At 41.3% G+C, this 22,034-nt stretch overlaps 1 protein-coding gene across 4 annotated transcripts in view; it reads left to right on the plus strand.

Moving 5' to 3' along the window:
- Window positions 1-22,034, plus strand: part of pigq (phosphatidylinositol glycan anchor biosynthesis, class Q) — a 50,484-nt gene that overhangs the window by 12,189 nt on the left and 16,261 nt on the right. For all 4 annotated transcript variants that reach the window (XM_048552574.2, XM_048552573.2, XM_048552572.2 and 1 more), the window contains exons 3-6: window positions 1,909-2,040; window positions 2,718-2,838; window positions 6,401-6,527; window positions 8,343-8,496. In XM_048552574.2, the coding sequence (XP_048408531.1) occupies window positions 1,909-2,040; window positions 2,718-2,838; window positions 6,401-6,527; window positions 8,343-8,496 (534 nt within the window). The remainder of the gene's footprint in view (window positions 1-1,908; window positions 2,041-2,717; window positions 2,839-6,400; window positions 6,528-8,342; window positions 8,497-22,034) is intronic.

Below are 22,034 nucleotides of genomic sequence, written 5' to 3' on the forward strand. Positions count from 1 at the left end.
GATATAAATATGCACAATATTAACTTTAGTTTTCCTGTTAAATTAGTATTCCTGCAAACTGCCCTCATGAGTGCAAGATGAAAAGCTTCAATAAAATTTCTTTATTTCAGCAATTCTCAAATTCTATACTAACAAATGGGATCATTTTCACTACTTGTGACTGCTAATCAATTTTGCTCAGACTGTGAACAGTTGGGAATACAGTGCCTTTATTTCTTTAGGTTATAAACTTGTACAATTTCATATTTGTTTTTATGAAAAACGTTTCCTTTCTGACCCTCACTTTGTTTAATCCAATCTTTCTTTCTTTTCCAGCTTGGGGATTGAATTCATTCACTCGAATTCACGTTCCATCTCAGACCTTCAACCCTTTTGTTTTTTAGTCCTTCAAACTCACTAATTAAGTTAATTAATTAATTAACATATCCGTTTGTTAAATTGGGTAACAAATTACTTTTAGAAACATATAATGGTTTTATTGTGAATCTATGGTTTGATCAAAACACCAGTTTCCAACAGTTTAGAAGCCCACGCCCACCTGAGGAAAAACCTACTTTTTTATGTATAAAATAAACCCACGACTAAATTCATACTTTTTAGTATTTTCAATCAACCTGTTTAGATGCAAAATGGCACACCTCTGAAGCAGGTGGGAGTTGAAGCCAGACCTTTTGATCCAGAGGTAAGGATACTATCACTGTGCCACAAAAACCCCAGAACTCAGTTCTTTTCTTAAAATAGATTTGCCACCAATTGAACAAAACATTCAATTAACAAAATTACAAACTACACCCCCCCCCCCCTCCCCCCGGGGCAGTGAAACAATAACATCAAATAAAAGGGAAGGAAACAGAGGAGTGATTTAAATCAATCTATAAAGGAGATGATGCTCCCCAGACCCATTGTGTCCACCCATCTCTGAGAGTCTCAAGAGCACAGGTCAATGTATGCTTCCTCTTCAAGGACACCCAGGTACCGATGTAACTGTGGGAGAGAGGCAGGCAGTTGGAAATTGTGCTGCCCTGCATGATCCACTGCCTGGACCTGTTGATGGCAATTTTAAACAGGCCCACAAGGATGTCCTCTGACCTGCTAAGCCTGACCACCAGGTTATCCGATGCAACAATTAACAAACTGCCACCCAGAGGCAGCAGAACCCAGCTCCTTTTTATTAATCAACCTGTTGTGATTGTAACACACTACTGTGGCAGTTGCGATTTGGGACTACCAATGTGCCCTAAGACCCCTAAAGGTTCCAGTTTGTTTTTTTCCCCAATAAGAAAGTTAAATCAACTTGTTCAAAAGTGTTTTTACAAGCTTCTGGAGGAGATGGGACTTAGCCCTAGGTTTTCAAACTCAAGAAGGGCACTGCATCGTTCAACAGGCACCCTCAAGTTTTTTTTATTTTGTAAAACTCAACATCAACTCACCCAATTAATTAATTTAAATATAATAAATTGCAATCAACCCTGGAGCTGTTCTGTTCGACCCTTAATTTCTAAGAATGGTACACTCCATTGTTCATCATGGTCCAGGATGCCCTGTTTCCCTTGCAGCATTGATACAGTTTGCATTTCCAGTGCCTTTGTGTGCATACCCCGTTCAAGCAAAATCTGGGCCATTTATCTGTTTAATCTTGATGAGATAGAAATGTACTCGTTGCACTGCCTGTAGTGTCACGTGTAACAAATTTTACAGGCAAATAAATTATTGTGCATAATTGCTACACAGTTCAGATCAATTTTTTTAAAAGAAACCTGCAAAGTTCACAGCTGTAGTTATCATAAAATATTTTTCCAATGTTTGACATTTCAAGGACAGCTAAATATCTTTATGCGGAATGTACCAGATTGTGTTTATACTGTGCATCAGAGATTAAAGTATGTTCTTTTTGTCCTTTTGCTGTAGAGTGTTAAACATCTGGCCTCTGTGTTTTTTATGGAGTAAACTCTCAACCTGTGTGCAGCTTGCACATCGCTTGGATCACTTGCAAACTATCTCAATGACTGCAAAAGCACAGAGTCACTCAGAGTTTATGAGGTACAGTAAGCTTGGCATTTTTATCTTCATGAATAAATCTAGTATCTAACCTCAACCTTAAAAAATGGCATCTGTCCACTTGTACTTATTGATCTAAAATGGCAACTATATATCCAGTTAGGATGGCCCACTGGACAGCAAGCCAACTAAAATCGAACAGTCATTCAATCATTTGAGGCACATTCATTTCTACAACTGTGGATGACAGTTTGCACTTGGAAATGTATAGGCGCAATTTACAGTCTCCAGAGGAAAGAAACCACATTAGCTTTTCAATACTTCGATTTTAAAAAAAATTCCAACTTACATTATTTGTAATTAGACTGCTAATGGTTTGTTAGATGTCTGAGAGTCCTATAGATGTGTTTGTGTAGAAGTTAATCAGGCTGTTAAGGCATTTGTTTGTAACTTGTCATTTCACAGCTGATGCTCTAACTATTGACCTCCTGTGTCAAATGACAGCAACCTGTTGCTGTTAGCCACAAAAGCCAACAACCTGAGAAATTTAAAAGTTAAAAACTAACCTTTTGGTTAGGTAATTATTAAATTTGCCATGTTGGGTTTTCGAGGAGGTCTAGTCGAATTATTACTAGTCAAGTACTCACCAAAGTTCTCCAACTTACTTTTTGATAAGGCAGTCTTTGAGATATTCCAGAAAACATTTTATTTTCTTCCAGAAAAGCCAACCTGTTTGTTTCATTCTTAATTGATGTGGCTCTTGGATTGTTGTTGATCTCCTGGCTTTATGAGAAAAATCGAATTGGCCAGTTGGCAGATGCCCTTGTTCCAGTTGCTGATGTAAGAAATTTTATATATCTTAATCTTTTGAAAAATGTTATCTATTGGGAGAAATTTTGTCACTTTTATGTCCTTTTCTAGGTTTTAATTTATAAACCTTTGCTGAGTGATCTTCAGCAGCTGCGCAGGAAGTGTCCACATTCACACAATCATTTTTACTGGCTTAATTGAGATCAGGTTACGTGCAAAGTGACTTCTGAACTATCAAAGAATAAACTTACAAGAGATAGTAAGAACTGCCGATGCTGGAGTCAGATAACAGTGTGGAGCTGGAGGAACACGGCAGGCCAGGCAGCATCAGAGAAGCAGGAAAGTTTTGAGTCGGGACCCTTCTTCAGAGATGGGGGAGGGGAAGGGAACTCCTGAAATAAATGGTGGGGGCGGGCTGCCGGCTGGGGAATGTAGGTGGGATGGTGATAGATGAATGTGGGTAGTTATTGGTGGGGATTGGTCAATGAGGTGGGAGGAGCAGATAGGTGGGAGAGGAGGCAGGAATGAGAGGGACGGTTGGTCATGGGATGGGGCTGGGGATGGGGAGATTTTGAAGCTATTAAAGTCCACATTGAGACCATTGGGTTGTAGGTTCCCAAAGCGGACTATGAGGTGCTGTACCTCCAGTTTCTAGGTGGCGTCATTGTGACACTGGAGGAGGCCCAGGAATGACATGTTGTCCAGGGATTCGGAGGGGTAATTGAGGTGGTTCGCGACAGGAAGGTGTGATTTCTCGCAAACCGAGTGTAGCTGATCTACAAAGCGGTTTCCGAGCCTCTGTTTGGTCTCACCGATGTAGAAGAGGCCACGTCGGGAACAGTGGATACAATAGACCTCATTACCGGATGTGCCGGTGAACCTCTGATGGGGATTTTTTTTTGGGGGGGCCTAGGATGGGGGTGGGAGGGTGGAGGGAGGTGTAGGGGCAGGTGTAGCCCTTCCTGCGGTTGCAGGGAAAAGTGCCGGTAAAGTGGGGCTAGTGGGGAGTGTGGAGCAGACAAGGGAGTCACAGAGAGAGCGGTCCCTCTGGAAGGCAGATGGGGCAGGGAGGGAAATATATCCTTCGTAGTGGGTCAGATTGCAGGTGGCGGAGAATGAATCTGGAGATGATACATGAGGACAAGGGGGATTCTGTCTTTGTTTTTGTTATGGGGAGGGCGTTTTCGACAGCGGAAGGGGGGATGTTGTGGTCCTTGAAATACGAGGTCATCTGGGACGTTAGGGAGTGGAACACCTTGCCTTGGGAGCAAATGTGGCGGAAGCTGAGGAATTGGGAATAGGGGGTCGCATTCTTGCAGAAGGTGGGTGAGATAAGGTGTAGACTAGTTAGCTGTGGGAGCCTGTGGGTTTAAAATAGATATCAGTTTCAGGTGGTCACTAGAAATTGAGTCAGAGATGTTCAGGAAGGAGAGAGAGGTATCCGAGATGGTCCAGGTGAATTTGTGCTTGGGGTGGAAGGTGTTAGCAAAGTTGATGAACTGTTCGAGTTCCTCATGGGAGCAGGAGTTGGTGCCGATACAATTATCGATTGTAGCAGAGGAAGAGGTGAGGGATAGTGCCAGTGTAGCTGCGGAAGAGGGACTGTTCCACATATCCTCCAAAGACACTCCACTTATCCCATTGGCCACTCCTTTACTCTGTAGGAAGTGGGAGGAGTTGAAGGAGAAGTTGTTAAGGGTTAGGACAAGTTTGGTTAGGCGGATAAGGATGTTGGTGGAGGGTGATTGGTTGGGCTTGTGGGAGAGAAAGAAGCGGAGGGCTTTTCGGCCATCTGCATGGAGAATGCAAGTACAGGGAATGGACAACCATAGTGAAGATGAGGTGTTGGGGGCCAGGGAATTGGAAGTCTTGGAGAATGTGAAGGGCATGGGTGGTGTCCTGGACGTAGGTGGGGATTCCTGGACCAAGGGGGAGAAAATGGAGTTGAGATAAGTTCAGTGGGGCGGGAGCAGGCAGAAACAATGGGTCGGCCTGGCCAGTCGGGCTTATGGATTTTGGGAAGGAGATAGGACTGGGCGTTGCAGGGTTGGGAAACGATGAGGTTGAAGACCAAGGGTGGGAGGTCACCTGAGGTGATAAGATGATGGATGGTCTGGGAGAAGATGTTTTGGTGGTCAGGGATGGGGTCATGATCAAGGGGATGGTAGGAGTAGGTGTCAGAGAGTTGGCACCTGGCCTCGGCGATGTAAAGGTCAGTGTGCCATACCACAACTGTGCCTCCCTTATCTGTGGGTTTGATAGTGAGGTTAGGGTTGGAGCGGAGGGCTGCACATTCTGTGGGGGAGAGGTTGGAGTGAGTGAGAGGGGTGGAGAGGTTGAGGCAATCAGTGTCACGATGGCAGTTGTTGTTGAAGAGGTCAAGGGAGGTTAGGAGGCCTTGGGGTGGTGTCCAGGAATATGGGGTGTGTTGGAGGCGGGAGAAGAGGTCTGTAGAGGAGAGAGTTTGACTCACAGTTAAAGAAATGAGGTGGAGGCAGCAGAAAAACTGTTCAAAGTCCAGGCGTGAGCAGTATTCATTGATGTTTGGGTGCAAGGCGATTAAGAGGAGTCCTTTACTGAGGACTGACCGTTCTCCCTCAGTGAGGGGGAGGTCTGGGGGGTTAGTGAAGACCTGGCAGGGCTTGGGGCTGGCGATGGCTGTAGAGCTAGTGGCTGTAGGGGCAGTGGGCAGAGCGGTGTTGGCAGTGGGCAGAGCGGTGTTGGTGAAACTGACGTTGTCCTTGATGTGGGGGGTGACAGCGGCATCCTTGTTGTAGGCAGCACTTGGCCTCAGTGGCGGTATCCGCGGTGTGGATGACAGTAGCGGTGGCATGGCTGTGGTACCGGAAGTGATGTGGCCAGTGTCGGCGGATGTGACGTGATCTGTGGGTGATGCAACGGTGACCACTTGGTAAATGGCGCCAGGCACGTTGTGGAGAAGGTCCTGGGTAGGGCTGGGGACTTGGGAGGTGGAAGAGGCCTGTGTTTGGTGGCAGGCCCCAATAAGTTTACTTACAAGAGATTAGTTTACAGAATTGTCTAGTTCACACTACATGACCAGAGTAAGACATTTTAACAGCATAGGCTGATTCAATACAAATACAAATGGTATACAGCAATGAAGGACACTTTTAAATAGATCGTAGACATGGACTACGGTTGTTAAATTGGACAAAATCATAAGATATAGATTTTGTGAAGAATGTTAAGTGTCATTTAACATCTATTAGTGGGTTAGACTGCATTTTAAATTTAAATTGAAGTAATGGTTTGAAACTAAATTTCATTGCATGTGCAGCTACAGTCGTTGATCTCAAATGGTATCAGTCAAGTAGATAGTGCATCAAACTCAGTGATAACGGACTACTCCTCAGACAGTTAAAATTTACTGTTAGAATAACATGTCAGAAACTTTTGTAAAAATATTGACTATATATGCTGAATCCTATCCAGATTGTCTGTGATTTCATTTTAAGTATGATTTCACCAGGCTGGAGTTGCATTACGTGTAATTTCAAATCTATGTCTGTTGAGCGTTTTCATGTCAGAATCTGTGAAGATAAGACATTAATAAATATTTCTCTGATAATAGCATGTTGCAAAGGAGTTGCAGGAACTGCTAGAGTGGCTGATGGGAGCTCCTGCTGGTTTAAAGATGAACAAAGCACTCGACGAAGTGCTGGGACGCTTCTTCCTGTATCACATACACCTTTGGATAAGTAAGTAATTCCCTGCTGCTGTAGAGTCATAGTGTCATACAACATGGAAACAAAGCCTTTGGTCCAAATAACCCATACCAACCATAATCCCAACTAAACTAGTACCACCTGCCTTGTGCTTAACCCATATCCCTCCAGACCTTTCTTATTCACGTACTTATCCAAATGTCTCTTAAATGTTGTAACCGTACCTGCATCCACCACTTCCTCTGGACGTTCATTCCACACACAAACGACTCACTGTGTAAAAACAAAAAATGTCTTCTCTCACGTACTTTTTAAACCTTTCTCCTCTGACCTTAAACATATGCCCCGTAGTTTTGAAATCTCCCACCCTAGGGAAAAGACACCTGCCATTCACCTTATCTGATGATTTTAAAACTCCATAAGATCACCCATCAACCTCCAACACTCCAATGGAAAAAGTCCCAGGCTAGCCAGCCTATTTTCATAGCTTCAACCTTCCATTCCCAGCAAGATCTTTGTACAGTTGTTGACTTGCTCACCCAGCTGGCTTGTTCTCATTCAGATGTTCCATCATCATGCTAGGTTCCATCACCATGCTAGTGAAGCCTCCAATGAAGCAATGTTATTGCTTTGCCGACATAAATGACCACACTTCAAAAGTCCTTTTCTGAAGAAGGGTCTAGGCCTGAAACATCAGCTTTCCTGCTCCTATAATGCTGCCTGGCCTGCTGTGTTCATCCTTCTCTACACCTCGTTGTCTCTCACTTTAAAAGTCTGTAGTTTAGGGTGTGTTGATTTGTTCATTCTTGAGTCTGAAGATAAAACTGGTTTAGATTTTCATGGTTTTTAGTGAACATGAACTTTCTTAAGCAAACATCAAAGGCTCAGTAAATCTGAAACCAACACAGAAATACTGGAAGCATTACGGGTCAGGTAGCATTTCCAGAGAGAACACATTCAGCAAGAATTTTTATTGTCATTTCTCCGATTGTAATTTGAAATCCTTTCGATTGTCTTTAAATTTCTGAAGAAGTATTTTGATTTGCCAAAACCTTTTGCACAGAGTAGTTCTTGTTTTAGTTACTAGCATTTTTATATTTATGTTTTTCTTCCCACACATCATTTTTAGTATTTGCATTGGCAATTTAGGTTAAAGCTGAAACTAATCAGACATGATTCCCCTCTTTACCACAATAAGTCTGATGGTTCCATCAAAATACAACATTTGAAGACACAGCTAACCTTAAGAAAGGAAATTTAACGGTCTTCGTCGTTTTAACAGCTATGTTGGTAACATAGATAACATTACCAACTGTAACAGCACTGTACTTGTTTATGAAATTTACATATGGCATTCTTTATTTCTTGTATTTTATGTTAAAATGACTGATTCAATGATTGAATAGTTATAGAACAAAAAGTTGATGTTCCATCTCATGGGAAGAAGATTGGAGAAGTTGTTCAGTTTGCTTTCGGTGAATTCGAAGGGAAGCAAATACTTTCTTGAAAAGTTTTAGTCGAGTTGAAAGCTATCCCCCATTTTCGATTCTGAATAGAACACTTTATGCCAGAGCAGAAAACGCAATTTACTTCTATGGTGAGCATTTATCCAATGTAACTCCTTCTGAGAAGAATATGACGAATGGTAATTTTAGTTGCAGAAAAGCAAGCGATCAAATTAATATCTGTAGGTACAGTAAGAGGTTAGAGAGAAAGTTTTAATGATGAGTATTAATTTGCAATTGCCAACCAACATTGCTTGCATTTTAAATAGTGTTCACTCAGAACTTGATTCAAGTTTCTTGTTGTAGTACGACAACATCAGTTCAATGTGTATTTATTCCATAGGTTATATCCATCTGATGTCTCCATTTATTGAGATGATCCTGTGGTATGTTGGATTAGCAGCATGCCTTGGTTTGACTGTCGCCTTGTCCATTGTTTCAGACATCATTGCTCTGCTGACGTTTCACATCTACTGCTTTTATGTATATGGGGCCAGGTAAGATGACAACATTTAATCAAGGGCCAGCAAAAGTTTACTGTCCAGCAAACTTTTGCTTTTAATAAAAAGACATTTTGAACTGAGAAAACTATTGATTATTTTGTTTTGTTCCAACGTGGTAGCTTTCCTCATTCGGTTCAGATTTACGACTGTGTTGTTTGAGTATAAGAATCAGCAAGCTTAAGTCTCTGTGACCCAGAACCTCTTGAAGGTGTCACCTGTGCTCAGTTAATAATAGTTTTGCCTCTGACTCAGAATTTGAATTTTCATGTTTCACTCCAGGAACATCACTTATTTATTCATTTGTTGGTCTGTTATGGACATCACTGGCTTGGTCAGCATTTATTACCCATCCCAATTATTCTTGAGAAGGTGATGCTACAGTTGTTGGGACTGACAGTACTGTTGGAAAAGAAATTCCAGAATTTAATCCATGACAACAGTGTTGGATATTTCCAGGTAAAAATGGTGCATGGCCTGGGGAGGAGAGACTTGCAGGTGGGAGATATTCCCAGATCTGCTGCCCTTGTCCTTCCAGAGTGTAGAGATCACAGATTTGGAAACTCCTCTCAAAGGAGTCCTGGTGAGTTTCTGCAGTGCACCTTGTAAATGGTGCATGCTGCGCATCAATGGTGGAGAGAATGAATGCTGAAAGTGGGATATATGCAATACCAGGCCAGCTTCTTGAGCATTTTTGGAGTTGAACTTTCCAGACAATTGGGAGGTATTCCATGACACTCCTGACTTGTGCCTTGTCGTTTGTTGACAGGGTGTGGGAAGTTAGGAAGTGAGTTCATCGCTACAGGACCCGTAGCCTCCAAACTATTCTGGTAGCTACTATATTTATATGGCCAGTTCAGTTTCTTGTTGATGGTAGTCCTCATAATGTTGATAGTAGAGGATTTAGCAATAGTAGTACCTCGAATGTCAAAGCATGACAGTTAGAGTCTCTTTTGGGGATGGTCGTTGTCTGACATTGTGTGGTGCTTGCCACTTAACAGTGAAATTCTAGATATATACAGATCTCTCTGCATATGGACATAGACTGCTTGAGTATCTGAGACAACACAAATAGTATTTGACATTGTACAATTATTAGTGCGTATCCCTACTTTTGTGTTCTTGGCATCAAGTTATGTTATAATCTGTCTTGGAACCAGTAACCTATTTTCTTCAACTAGATAAAGTGTGAGATCCTAATTACTTAGAGAATGAAACTGCAAGGTTTCACAATGTTAAACAAACAAAAGTGAACATTACGCTATGGATGTACACACGCACAACTTTTAACATTCAGAATTAATCACAGGTAAATGCAGATAGCCGAAGAACTGAGATCAAAATACAGCCAAGATATCTCAACTTTACCCCAGTGACAGTAAAGCGCATTAAAACATTACTAGGTTCTATGAACTCTTCTCTGTTGAAGATCTGGCCTTGAAATGCCTTCAAAAGCTGCCCCATCCCTGATCACCTCAACAGCAGCTCAAATTCTAATTGTTCAGTCTCCTGGGACAGTTCTCCCAAAGTTCTTGACACTACACTCCAACACCTGTTTAGAGGCACAATTCCAGCTTGGCTGCAGACAGGTAGCTTCATCTAGCCAGTATTACTGCCAATTTCTCAGAGTTTCAATCTTAGCTGCACGAAGCAAATCTGTAGCTTTCTGTAGAAGGGTCACTGGACTCAGAATGTTAACTCTCTGCTTTCTCTCCGGATGCTGCCAGACCTACTGAGTTTTTCCAATAATTTCTATTTCAGTCTCTGCTTATGGCTTTTATTTATAACTCCCCTTTCTCACCTGGATTTAACTATTTCTGGCCCACAGGCTGTGCCCAAGACCCCACCCCCCTCCCAGGGGTTTCCCTAAGCTCTAACAATAAAACTAAACTGCACCTTCTGGCTTCAGGGCTTCTATGAGTCCTAATACAGGGAGCTATCAAATGGTTCCCAAGTCGTCGTCGTTATGCACAGCCACTGACTTTGAGCAGAAGAGTGACAGCAGCACTTTTTCTGTATGGAGGCTATTGCCTTACTCCTTATTCTCTCTTATAACTCACTCCTCAGTAACCCTTGTATTATTGAGTCTCTGATAACCTCACAAGAAGCCCCACTGTTTTTCCTAGGCAAATTTGACTGTTCCCTGATTGTCATAATTTTGTTGCTAACTTCCTCTCTGCACCCCAGTGCAAGCAATGCAAATGGATACTGAAAAATGGATTTCATCATGTGTTATGATGCAGGGAAGATCACTTTCTCACCAAACCTATGTTGACCTCCAGAAGTCCAGTGCTGAAAGATGACTGCACTTTTGGAAGACAAAACTTGAAAATTTGGGCCCTTGCGTCCTTTCTGGTGGGAGCAAAAGAGTGATGGCAATATTTTGTAGTAGCGCATGGGAAATATTCCCAGTTCCCTGGTCAACATCTATCCCTCAATGAACCATTTTTAAACAGATTGCCGACTCATTACTATATTGCAGTCTGAGAGAGCTAGGAAATAATATGGCCTTGCTGGGATCACCCGTGCCCAAACAACATTTTTTTAAAAATATGTTTAAAAATAATTTAATCTTTTCAAATAACCATGGCTACACATTGTTTGAAATCAAGCAAGTGGCTGACATTCCCTCAGACTGACCTCCCTTGAGGTCTGTAGAAAAGTGCTGAAAAATGCATTAAGAGGATGCTGATTGATTTCAGATTTTCTTGACCTCTTGCTTTAGCAAAATGCTAGACCTTTGCTCAGCGTCTCTTTGTGGTGTGTTCAGAGACCATATAACTCGAAAGCTAATGTGCTTAGATGCAAGCTGCTTTGTCTTGACTGTTTTAATTTTGAAATCTAGTTTATTAAAATCTGTATCCTTGCAATGTATGCACACTTGTATTTAGCGTTCATTGGACCCCTCCATTTTTTTGTTTTTCTAAATTTGTAAACCCATATCACAATTCCAGATGTTTAACATTATAATTTATATACATTCTAAAGTAGGAAACACTGTGGCACGGTACACTGTGTTAATAATGTTTATCATAATGCAAACTTAGCTTCAGTGTGATGATGTGGAGGTGCCGGTGTTAGACTGGGGTGGACAAGGTCAAAAATCACACCAGGTTTATTTGAAGACACAAGCTTTTTAAGTATTGCTCCTTCTTCAGGTCTCAATAACAGAGATGGCATCAGACACAGGATTTATAAGCAAATGATCAAAGGGTCAGAGAACTGATGTGAATGTATTGAACAAACCTAAGATGGCTGTTAAATCTTTAATGGGTTAGAAAGGATTAATTTGCAAATCCCAGAATTTCTTCCAAGGCACTACCCCAAGAAAAATAAAGGTTTTATCAGCATATCAGAGGTGACACCTCGGGTCAGACAATGCATTTTAGGTATGAGGCCTTGTTTAGAATCTGGCTGTGTACTAACTTAGAGTCAGAGTGGTTTTATTTCCAGAATAGGAATTTATAAATTGCCACAAACACTCCAAATTGTGTGCTGTTTGAACAAAATAGAACAAAACTACCTCAGGATGACCTCCACCACAATACTGTACAACTCTGTCATCGTAACTTCTGCAAGAGACATGTCAGATCATCGACATGGACACTACCATCACACATGGGCACACCACCCATGTACACGGCAGATACATGTTGTCTATCTGTTACGCTGCAGGCTTGGATGCCTCAAGGCATGGTATACCACCAAAACCACGCAGATGCTATGATATCAGATGAATGGATGCTACAACAATTGCCAGGCAGGGATGTTCCCTCCCAGTGAGCGAACACTTCAGCAGTCAAGGACATTCGGCCTCTGATCTTCAGTTAAGTGTCCTCCAAGGTGGTCTTAAGGTACGCAAGAATGCAGAGTCGCTGAGCAGAGACTGTTAGCCAAGTTTGGTACCCATAAGGGCGGCCTCAACCGGTGCCTTGGGTTCATGTCGCAATACAGGTGACCCCACATCACACTATACACTTTCACACACATGAATGCAGGTGAGCCCACCACGCACGCACACGTTATTGACACAGACATTCTCTCGTATACATTCTGTCTCTCATACACACGCTCGTACACACATACCCTCTCTCTGCCCCCTCCTCCCCCCCCCCCCCCACCTGTGCCCGTGCACACCCATACACACAAATCAATGGGGTGAATTTGCATTTGCAGATCTGTAATTGCATGCAGATACATTCTATTTTGTTCAAAAAGCCCACAATTTGTAGACAAGTGGCATTTTATAAATTTTTAGTTTGGAAATAAATCCAGTCTGACTTCAAGTTAAGACACAGACAGTTTCTAAAGATGCCTCACACCTAAGATGCATTTTCTGACCTGAGATGTCACCTCTGGTATACTATTAAAACCTTTAGTTATCTTGGGGTAGAAAGAAATTCTGGGATTTGCATAGTAATCCTTTCTAACTGGTTAAAGATTTAACAGCCATTTTAGGTTTGTTTAATATATTCATATCAGTTCTATGACTCTTTGATCTTTTGCTTGTAAATTCTATGTCTGTTGCCACCTCTCTCACTGACACCTGACAAAGGAACGAGACACTGAAAGCTTGTGTCTTCAAATAAATCTTTGAATTATAACCTGGTGTCGTGTGATTTTTGACCCAGCCTCAATGTGTGCAACTAATAGAACTGGAATTACCAATTGTCTTCTCTCCATAATCGAGGTAGTTTCCTCTGCTGATCTCTGGGTTTACTTTCAAAATTATCATTCCATATAGTGAGATATCTTGCTCACCCGGTGGTGCTAAAACATTTCATTCTTCTCTCAGTGATATGTCTAGAGTGCTATTTTCCTCATAATTGTTCTCAGTCTTCGGGCTTTTAGAATCTGTGGGCAGGATCTTGTATATTTTTGACTAATTGCAAGTTGCATTGAGTCTTTTTGGAGTTCTCACTGCAAGACCGAGTGAGATTCCAGCCATTTCTTGGGAAAATCACATCATTAACTACTTATCCTGTCCTTAAAGCGTCTCTCACATCCAATTCTAGCCCTATCCTACTTTGTGCATTCCTAGAACATATCGACTGAAGACCAGCTTCCCTGGCATCTGTGATATTTTTATAAGGCCACTTTAGACCCTGGATGAGCATTCGCCTTCCAACTTTAACATGTTCAGACGACAGTAGAGTCTGAACAAGTCAGAAAACGGGAAGACGATGCCATGATTCCCTGATAGGGACCTAGAGGCCCTGAGTCCTGGCAGACTGGCCCAAGTTCTCCACATGGTCAGTGCTGTCTCAATGGTTCAGAAGAATAGAGCAGCAGTGCCACTGGAATGTCAATAACTTTCTCTGCCAGCTTAGGCAGTGTTGTCTTCTCTCTGCTACAGCACCCACCTCCCACCCAGGCTTATGCTGCACCACTCTCATTATTTCCTTCAATATCTTTCCCCCCACTCTCCCCAACCTCCTCCTCCACTAACCCTGAATGGTCTTTGCACTTGCACCTCCCCACTTTTCAACCACATGCATCACCACTAACTGCTGTGTCTCCCTATTTCACTAGACTCAAATCTCACCTTTCTCTCATTATAAGAGAAGTCAGACCTCATTAGAGCAGAAAGGGACCTGACAGGTGAAAGATGCCCCATGTTCAATTCCTCCTCCCCAACAGGGAGAGAGTCCTGCTCCTCTAGAAGATGACCAGGGTAGATCTCATCGGGCTTGTCCAATTATCAAATTCTGCCACAAATCCCGCCATAGTCCATATTTCTGATACCTGTATGAGATTCTGTGTAACTGCTAAAGTGGTGTGGTGATTTTCTGCTTTTAATACTGCACTATCACGGCTGTCTGTGTCAAAATAATAAAGCTTTTGGTCCCTAACCAGATTGTAACATCATTTGATGATCTCCTTTCAAATTGTTGAATCATAGAATCACTACAGTGCAGAAAGAGACCATTGACTCAGCATCGACCCTCCAAAGAGAATCCCGCACAGACCTCCCCATCCTATCCCAATAGCCCCACATTTACCATGGTTAATCCACTTAGTCTAACATCTATGGACTGTGGGAGAAACCCATACAGACATGGGGAGAACATGCAAACTCCACACAGTCATCCAAGAGTTGAATCAAACCCAGGTTCCTGATACTGTGGGTCAGCAGTGCCAACCTCTGAGCCACTGTGCAGCCTGTTTTGCCCAGGATCATAACAGTACACTTGGCAATATGGTCTGAGATCAAAATAACAGGAAATACAAAAATGACTTAGATGCGAGGTTAAAAGTTACTTTAGCCAGATTTGTAGATGATGCTACAATAAGTGGGAAGGTAAGTGCAGTGAAGAAATAGCGCATGTACAGATGGATATGAATAAGTTCAGAGAATGGGCCAAAATTTGGTATATGAAGTTTAAGGTGTCAGGTTATCTATTTTGGTCAGAGAAATAGAAAGGCAACTTAATGTCTAAATGGAGAGAAACTTCAGAGTGCTGTGGTGTAGAGGGATGTGGGTGTCCTCACATATGAATTGCTGAGAACAAATATACAGGTACAGTAAGTAAGAAGGAAAACAATAGAAATTTAGCATTTATCGCTTAAGAAATAGAGTATAAAAGTAGGAAGTATTACAACACTTGTATAAGACATTAGTGAGACTGCACCTAGAGTATTGTGTACAGTTTTGGTCCCCTTGAGGAATGTGGTTGTATTGGACACTGTTCAAGGAGGTTCACTAGATTAATTCCCAAAATGAGTGTTTTATGTTATGAAGAGAGATTGAGCAGTTCAGGTCTATACTTTATGGAGTTCTGAAGAATGAGAGGAAATCTAATTAAGGTGTATAAGATGTTAAAGGAAATTGACAAAGTAGGTATTGAAAGGATGTTTCTTCATGGGGAAATCTAGAATTAGAGGCCATAGTTGAAGAAGAAGGGTGTCCTTTAAGATAAGAGGTGGCAGATTTAAAATAAAAAAGAGAAATTACTGCTCTCAAAAGGTTTTAAATCGATAGAATTCGCTACCTGAAGACTGCAGTGGAAGCTGGGACATTGACTAAATCTGTGGAACAGATAAGACAGATTTTTAATTCATAATGGTTTGAAGGGTTATGGTTAGCGGGTAGGAAAGAGCAGTTGAGGCCAAAGTGAGTTCAGTCATGATCGTATAAAATGACAGAGCAGACTGGGGGCTGAATGGACTACTGCTCCTAGCTCTGATGTTCTTATGCAAGATTACTGTACCTGTCTATTGTTCTGGCAATGAAATTTGTTCAAAATAGTACTTTTTTATAGGAAATGAAATGGAGATCTTCTTTATATAGCTTCATTTCTAAAATATTTTGCTATTGAAGATTGCAAATGAATCTCTTGGCATTTGATATGATTCGTGAATTTTTAAATGCATGCTTTCAGAAATAATTGAAATATAATTTTGTTCATGAAGCAGTTAATTAGCCTGCACTGCAGTGGCAGTAAGAGAGATTCTCTGGAGTGTATGATTTGTATGAGCTGAGAAGACCATAAGAAATTGGTACAGGAGTAGGCATTTTTTTTGCATTTACTGTTTAAATTGGCTATGACCTTCGTGACATTACAACAGTGATGCCTTTAAAACATTACAAGATGTCAAATTGCAAAAAGTTCCTGTATAAATGCAACTTTCTTTTCATTTTTGTATTATGTTAGTCAACTGCAAGTTGTTTTAAAATATGTTTCTGCCAAATTTTAAATCCCATCAGTACTGCTTCCCAAACCTTTTTGCACTGCTACCCAGTTAAAGGTTTTATAACTGTTGTGACTGCTCATTGAGAACTCTGGGAGGAAGTGGTAAGGAGAAGTGATGTTAAAAAAGTTTTTAGGTTGGGGGAAGTAAAGTCAGATTTTTAGAAAACTACCATATTGCCCCACAAGGGATTGGCTAGTTAAACAATGTCGTAGAATTCCTACAGTATGGAAGTTGGCCATTCGGCCCATCGGATCAACACCGACCCTCCGAACAGCATCTTGTCCAGATCCATTCCCCTACCCTACATTGGCCAATCCACCTAACCTGCACATCTTTGGACTCTGGGAAGAACCCCAAGCAGACATAGGAAGAATGTGCAACTCCATGCAGAGAGTCACCAAAGGGTGGAATCGAACCCAATTCCCTGATGCTGTGAGACAGCAAGACTAAGCACTGAGCCATTGTGCCATCCCATACATGTCTTCCATACAAAAAAAAGGCAAACATTTAAGTCGTAGCAGTTACTACTCTGTCATCTGGCAGCTCCATGGCTGTTTAACAACTCAAATACCAAAATTTCAGCCTGTCTCCATTTTGGGAAGCCCTGTCTACAAGAATGTAAATGAGCTAGATCCAGCCGATCTTCCAGTTCAAATTAATTTGATTAACGTTTGTGATTATAAACAAGACATCATGCCACCAAATCAGATCTCTCCAATGCTTTTAAAAGTGTCTGTGTAATTTCTCCGATTTGTCACAATTAAACTCTAAAATCCTTTGCCAGCATCAACTTTGCAGCATGACAAATCTTTTACAGAAACTGGCATTACAGCTGGCTGTCGAGAATGGTATAAGGAAAATAAAATGTGATACCTAAAGCCTAGTTATAAAAACAAGCCATCTTTCAAACTACGTCCTGTGATGCAAAATAATTCTATATGATTATTTTCAATAATCTTTGTCACAGAAGGAAACCAGGATTCCAGTTCTGTCCAGTTTTGGATTTCACAAAAGCTAGTTAACAGTAGACCTTTTAGATGATACTTTGTAATTTTATACCCTGTTAAAATAAAATTGTATTAACTTTACATAGAACATAGAACAATACAGTGCAGAACAGGCCCTTTGGCCCTCGATGTTGCGCCAACCTGTGAACTAATCTAAGCCCCTCCCCTTACACTATCCCATCATCATCCATACACTTATCCAAGGACTGTTTAAATACCCCTAATGCGGCTGAGTTAACTACATTGGCAGGCAGGGCGTTCTACGCCCTTACCACTCTGAGTAATTTTCTCTGTCACTTTTCTATTAAAAGCCCTTTGGCATCCATCTGCCCAGTTGCTTAAAAGACTCATTTCTTGTTGACAGAGACTTCTGGTTAATCCTTAAAATGTCAGATTCTGGCTGAGGTATTTCTGCCTGAGTGTCAGTGTCCACTCAAGTACCTGTCCAATTTGTCGTTGAGTCCTGACCCCACATATTTAAAAAGTTCCTTAACTCTTCTGGATAGCAGATGAACCAAGCTCTTTCCTCCTTCACTTCCTCCAAATAGTGCCCCTTTTTTAGAAGAAGCAACAGGAACGTGACTGAGATTGGGTTGCAGTGCTATTGTTACTCATGCAATAAATGCAAGCCTTTATTTATATTTTTTTTGGAAGAAGTGATCACTTGGTATATTCCAGATAAACTGCAAGTTATTTCAAAACATAATTCATCACATTAGCAATCTTTTAACTCAGCACAAAGCATGAATGGCCTCTCTCTCCACAGTGTCATTGGAGAGGAGTTATGCTGTACACTAGCTTATGACTAGTTTTCTTTTTTAAAATATTGCACTAGCTACATTATCCTATTAAGGCTGGTTTCAGCCTTCACTCTACCTCATTTACCAAGCTGCTATCGCATTTGTTTCAGGCAAATGGCTGTTTTCCAAGGTCTGGAACAACCTTTAATGTATCTTCTGGATCAGTTAAAATGACAATAAAAAATTGACCAATAAGGCTTTATTTGTAATTCAAATTGCTGACAGATTTCACGTCACTAGACATTGTTAATGAAAGTGATTAGTCATGAAGACTGGGTTTTATCATGAACATTTATTTTTCTTGCACTTCTTTAATTATTTTGTTAAAATGGTCAATATTGAACAACAGTTAAGACTCAACCACATTGCTGTGGGTCTAGACTCACATGTATTCTAGACCAGGTAAGGATGGCAGTTTCCTTCCCTAAAGGACATTAGTGAACCAGATGGGTTTTTCCAACAATCGACAAAGGATTCATGGTCATCATTAGACTCTTAATTTCAGATATTTATTGAATTCAAGTTCCACCATCTGCTGTGGTGGGATTCTAACACAGATTCCCAGAGCATTACCTGAGTCTCTGGATTAATGGTACCACAATAATACCACTAGGCCATCTATAGAAAGGATATTGTTAAATTTGAGAGGGTGCAGAAACGATTTACAAGGATGTTGCTGGCACTGGAGGGTTTGAGTTATAAGGAGAGGCTGAGTAGGCTGGGCATTTTTCCCTGGGGTGTCAGAGGCTGTGCGGTGACCTTGTGATGGTTTATAAAATCATGAGAGGCAAGGATAGGGTAAATAGTCAAGGTCATTTTTCCAGGATAGGGGAGTCCAGTACTAGAGGGCACGTAGGTTTAAGGTGAGAGCGGTAAGATTTAAAAGGGACCTGAGGGTTCTTTTTCACACAGAGGTTGGTGTGTGTACAGAGTGAACTGCCAGCAGAAGTGGTGGACGCTGGTACAAATACAACACTTAAAAGGCATCTGGATGGGTATATGAATAGGAAGGGTTTAGAGGGATACAGGCTGAATGCTGGCAAATGGGACTAGGTCACATTGGAATGTCTGATCAGCGCGACAAGTTGGATCGAAGGATCTGTTTCCTTGCTGTATGACTGACTCTCGTTTTTGGCCTGAGCTGAATTAACCTGTACTATCTGAATGGTTGAAAATGATCTCATCACGCATGAACTAGATAAATTGACCAAGGTTCTTAACCAATTGCTCTCTAGTAAATGCTATTAGAATGTCCTTTGGTGACCAGAATCAAGTTGTGCTGTAATTTGTTTTGTCCTTTCTTTACCATCTCCATGCAAAGTCCAGTAATTTAATAATATGGCTATTTTTCTGAATGCACAAAACATTGGGCTCTCTTATAATGAGTGAATAAATCAAACCAATATTCTTTAAGAATTTTAAGATTGAAAGGCGATATCATTGAAATATAGAGGGTTTTGAAGAACCTTCACACAAATACCAAGAGGTTGTCTCCTGTGGTTGGATTGGAGAGTCTAGAGCAGGGGATGAGCACAAGCACAGGATGGGCACAGTCACAGGACGAGCGATAAATACTTAGGACAGAGATGGAAAGTATCACAAAGAAAAAGTTGTGCATCTTTGGAATTCTCTAACCCACAAGGGCATGGACACCCCATGAAGGAATTAAAGGATCTGGGATGGGGAGGTGGCAAGAGAGTAGAGCTGACACTGGCAATTATACTGAATAGTACAGCAGGCCCGAGGGTCTGTGTGGTCTAAAACCCCCTCCTTTCTCCTTAAGTTTTTGTGTTCCCATTCCTCACTGTTTCTGTCACTCCACTTGTGAATAATAAGCATTAGAGTGAAGTACAGAGGCCATTAGCTGCCACATGACAGGAAACAACATACTGCCCTCTGTGATGGAGACTGCAGAAATGTAAGCAACTAAAAAACCTCTCTTGGACAGCTCCTTCCAAACCCATGACCACTTCCATCTGGAACAACAAGCACAGCAGATATATAGGAACACCACCATCCTCAAGTTGCCCTCTAAGCCAGTCACAATCCTGACTTGGAAATGTATCCCCGTTCCTTCAGTGTTGCTGGGTCAAAATCCTGGAATTTCCTCCCACAGGGCAACTTGCAGCAGGTGGGCTACAACAGCCACCATCTCGAGGGCGCCAAGGAATGGGCAATAAATACTCGCCCAGCCAGTGACACCCACTTCCTATAAATAATTCTTTTTATTTAAAAACGCAGCCATTTTATAAATGCTGCACAATATCAAGACTATCTATTGGCTAATATACAATAGCTGGTGATGAGACTAATTTTTGTTCCCAAGTTGGGTGCACACATGGAGGAAAAACCCCAGCTCCACGAACCTGACCTGTTTTCAGATAAGGGGCTGCCACACTCGTGATTTTTAGTCAGAGTGTGAGCTGTATTGGAAATCGGGCCAGGTGTTCTGAAGAGCTGAGGAAGATGCCATCTGACAGAGAAGGTTGTGTGGAACACCTGTCCCACCCAGCACAGTGTCCAGAATTAGAATGAAGCATAAAATATTTGACCAGCCATCATTCTTCTTCATCTCTGTTCCCCATCCATACCATCCATTGCCAGCTAGGACACCCTTAATCATCCTATGGTCTCAATTGTGTCCTGTGCCATTCTATCTACCCCTTGGCTGCTTACAACCTTGTACTGCTTGCTTCTACTCACCACCATTTACTACTTCACCTACAATTCCAACTTGTCTATTGTCTACAAGTACCCCTGCGAATAGAAGAAAAAATAAAGTTCTGTTAGTGTGTTCTACAATAAAGAATTTTATTAAGAAATGCACTTGCATTCATCATAGCACATTTTGACATGTTGACACTTCTCAACAGGTCTTGATAGTTCAACAATTCTTGACAATTCACTTGTTCACAGTTCAGTGTTTCTTGGCAGGTGCCAGCTTTCCTTGGCAGTTCTCAACAAGCCTTGCCATGTTTTTTACAAGCTTGATGGTTCTAAGGGATTTATGCAGCTTCAACACAATATTTAAAAATTCCAACGAGTTACCTTCTTTCCCACTCCAACCGAGCAGGCAGGAACCTGAGCTTACCTCCAAGTTGTCCTGGGACTGTATCCACAACTTGGTTTGAGTGAAAGAAGCTGATCAATTTAATCGCTGTCAGTGGCTGTAAACAGTGCATTCTTAACTCTTGAACCCAGTGAAAATGGGAACGCAGGTTTTGGGATGTAAGCTAGGATTTCCAACATTTTCCATCAGTTTCCCTAAGGTGGAGAAGTTCATCAATGTGGTGAAGATCTAGGCCTAGTTGTCTCTATTTGACTATGATTTGCTACAATACATTGATAGAGTACTTTATAGTTCCGTACTTACCCTAACTTGCATCTGTCTCAAATCTGATGCAATCGTGCTGAAGCCATAATGAACTAGAAAGCTGGGTGTGCACTCATCTTTATTTTTCCCTCTGACCTAACACAGTTGAAAGGAAGCAAAATTAAAAATACATCTCTATCTGATGTTGAATGTAGCAGTATTTTTTAAATCTTAATTCAATGTCCTGCTTACTGTTTTTATTGACATTTTTTATACCTAATGAACGGAGAGTAAAAAGGAAATGTGTGAAGTATGTCTGCACTTACACTTCTGGGGTGCAGCATAAGAATCATATAACTACAAATTCTATTTGTATGGTTATATAATAAATCTGCAAATAAATCTCTGCATATTTGCCATCAGTATTGCTGTATAAGTAATGGCAAAGTGGAGGCTTTTGAAATCCTTAGTTTGATTTAACAAGAACTTCTTGTTTCAATGAGGTTTTGTTGATTTTTTTTTAACAAAAGAAAAATAACAACCCCAAGAACTGCAGGTGCTATTGTAAAGAAGGGTCATTGGACTTGAAACATTAATTATGATTTCTCTCCACAGATGCTGCCAGACCCACTGAGTTTTTCTGGCAATTTCTGTTTTTGTTTTTAACGAAGCAAATTAGTTTTAAAACGAACACCACTGATGGCTAGATTCCTCCTTTAG

The sequence above is a fragment of the Stegostoma tigrinum genome, chromosome 23 (assembly GCF_030684315.1).
Source record: "Stegostoma tigrinum isolate sSteTig4 chromosome 23, sSteTig4.hap1, whole genome shotgun sequence".
NCBI lineage: Eukaryota > Metazoa > Chordata > Chondrichthyes > Orectolobiformes > Stegostomatidae > Stegostoma > Stegostoma tigrinum.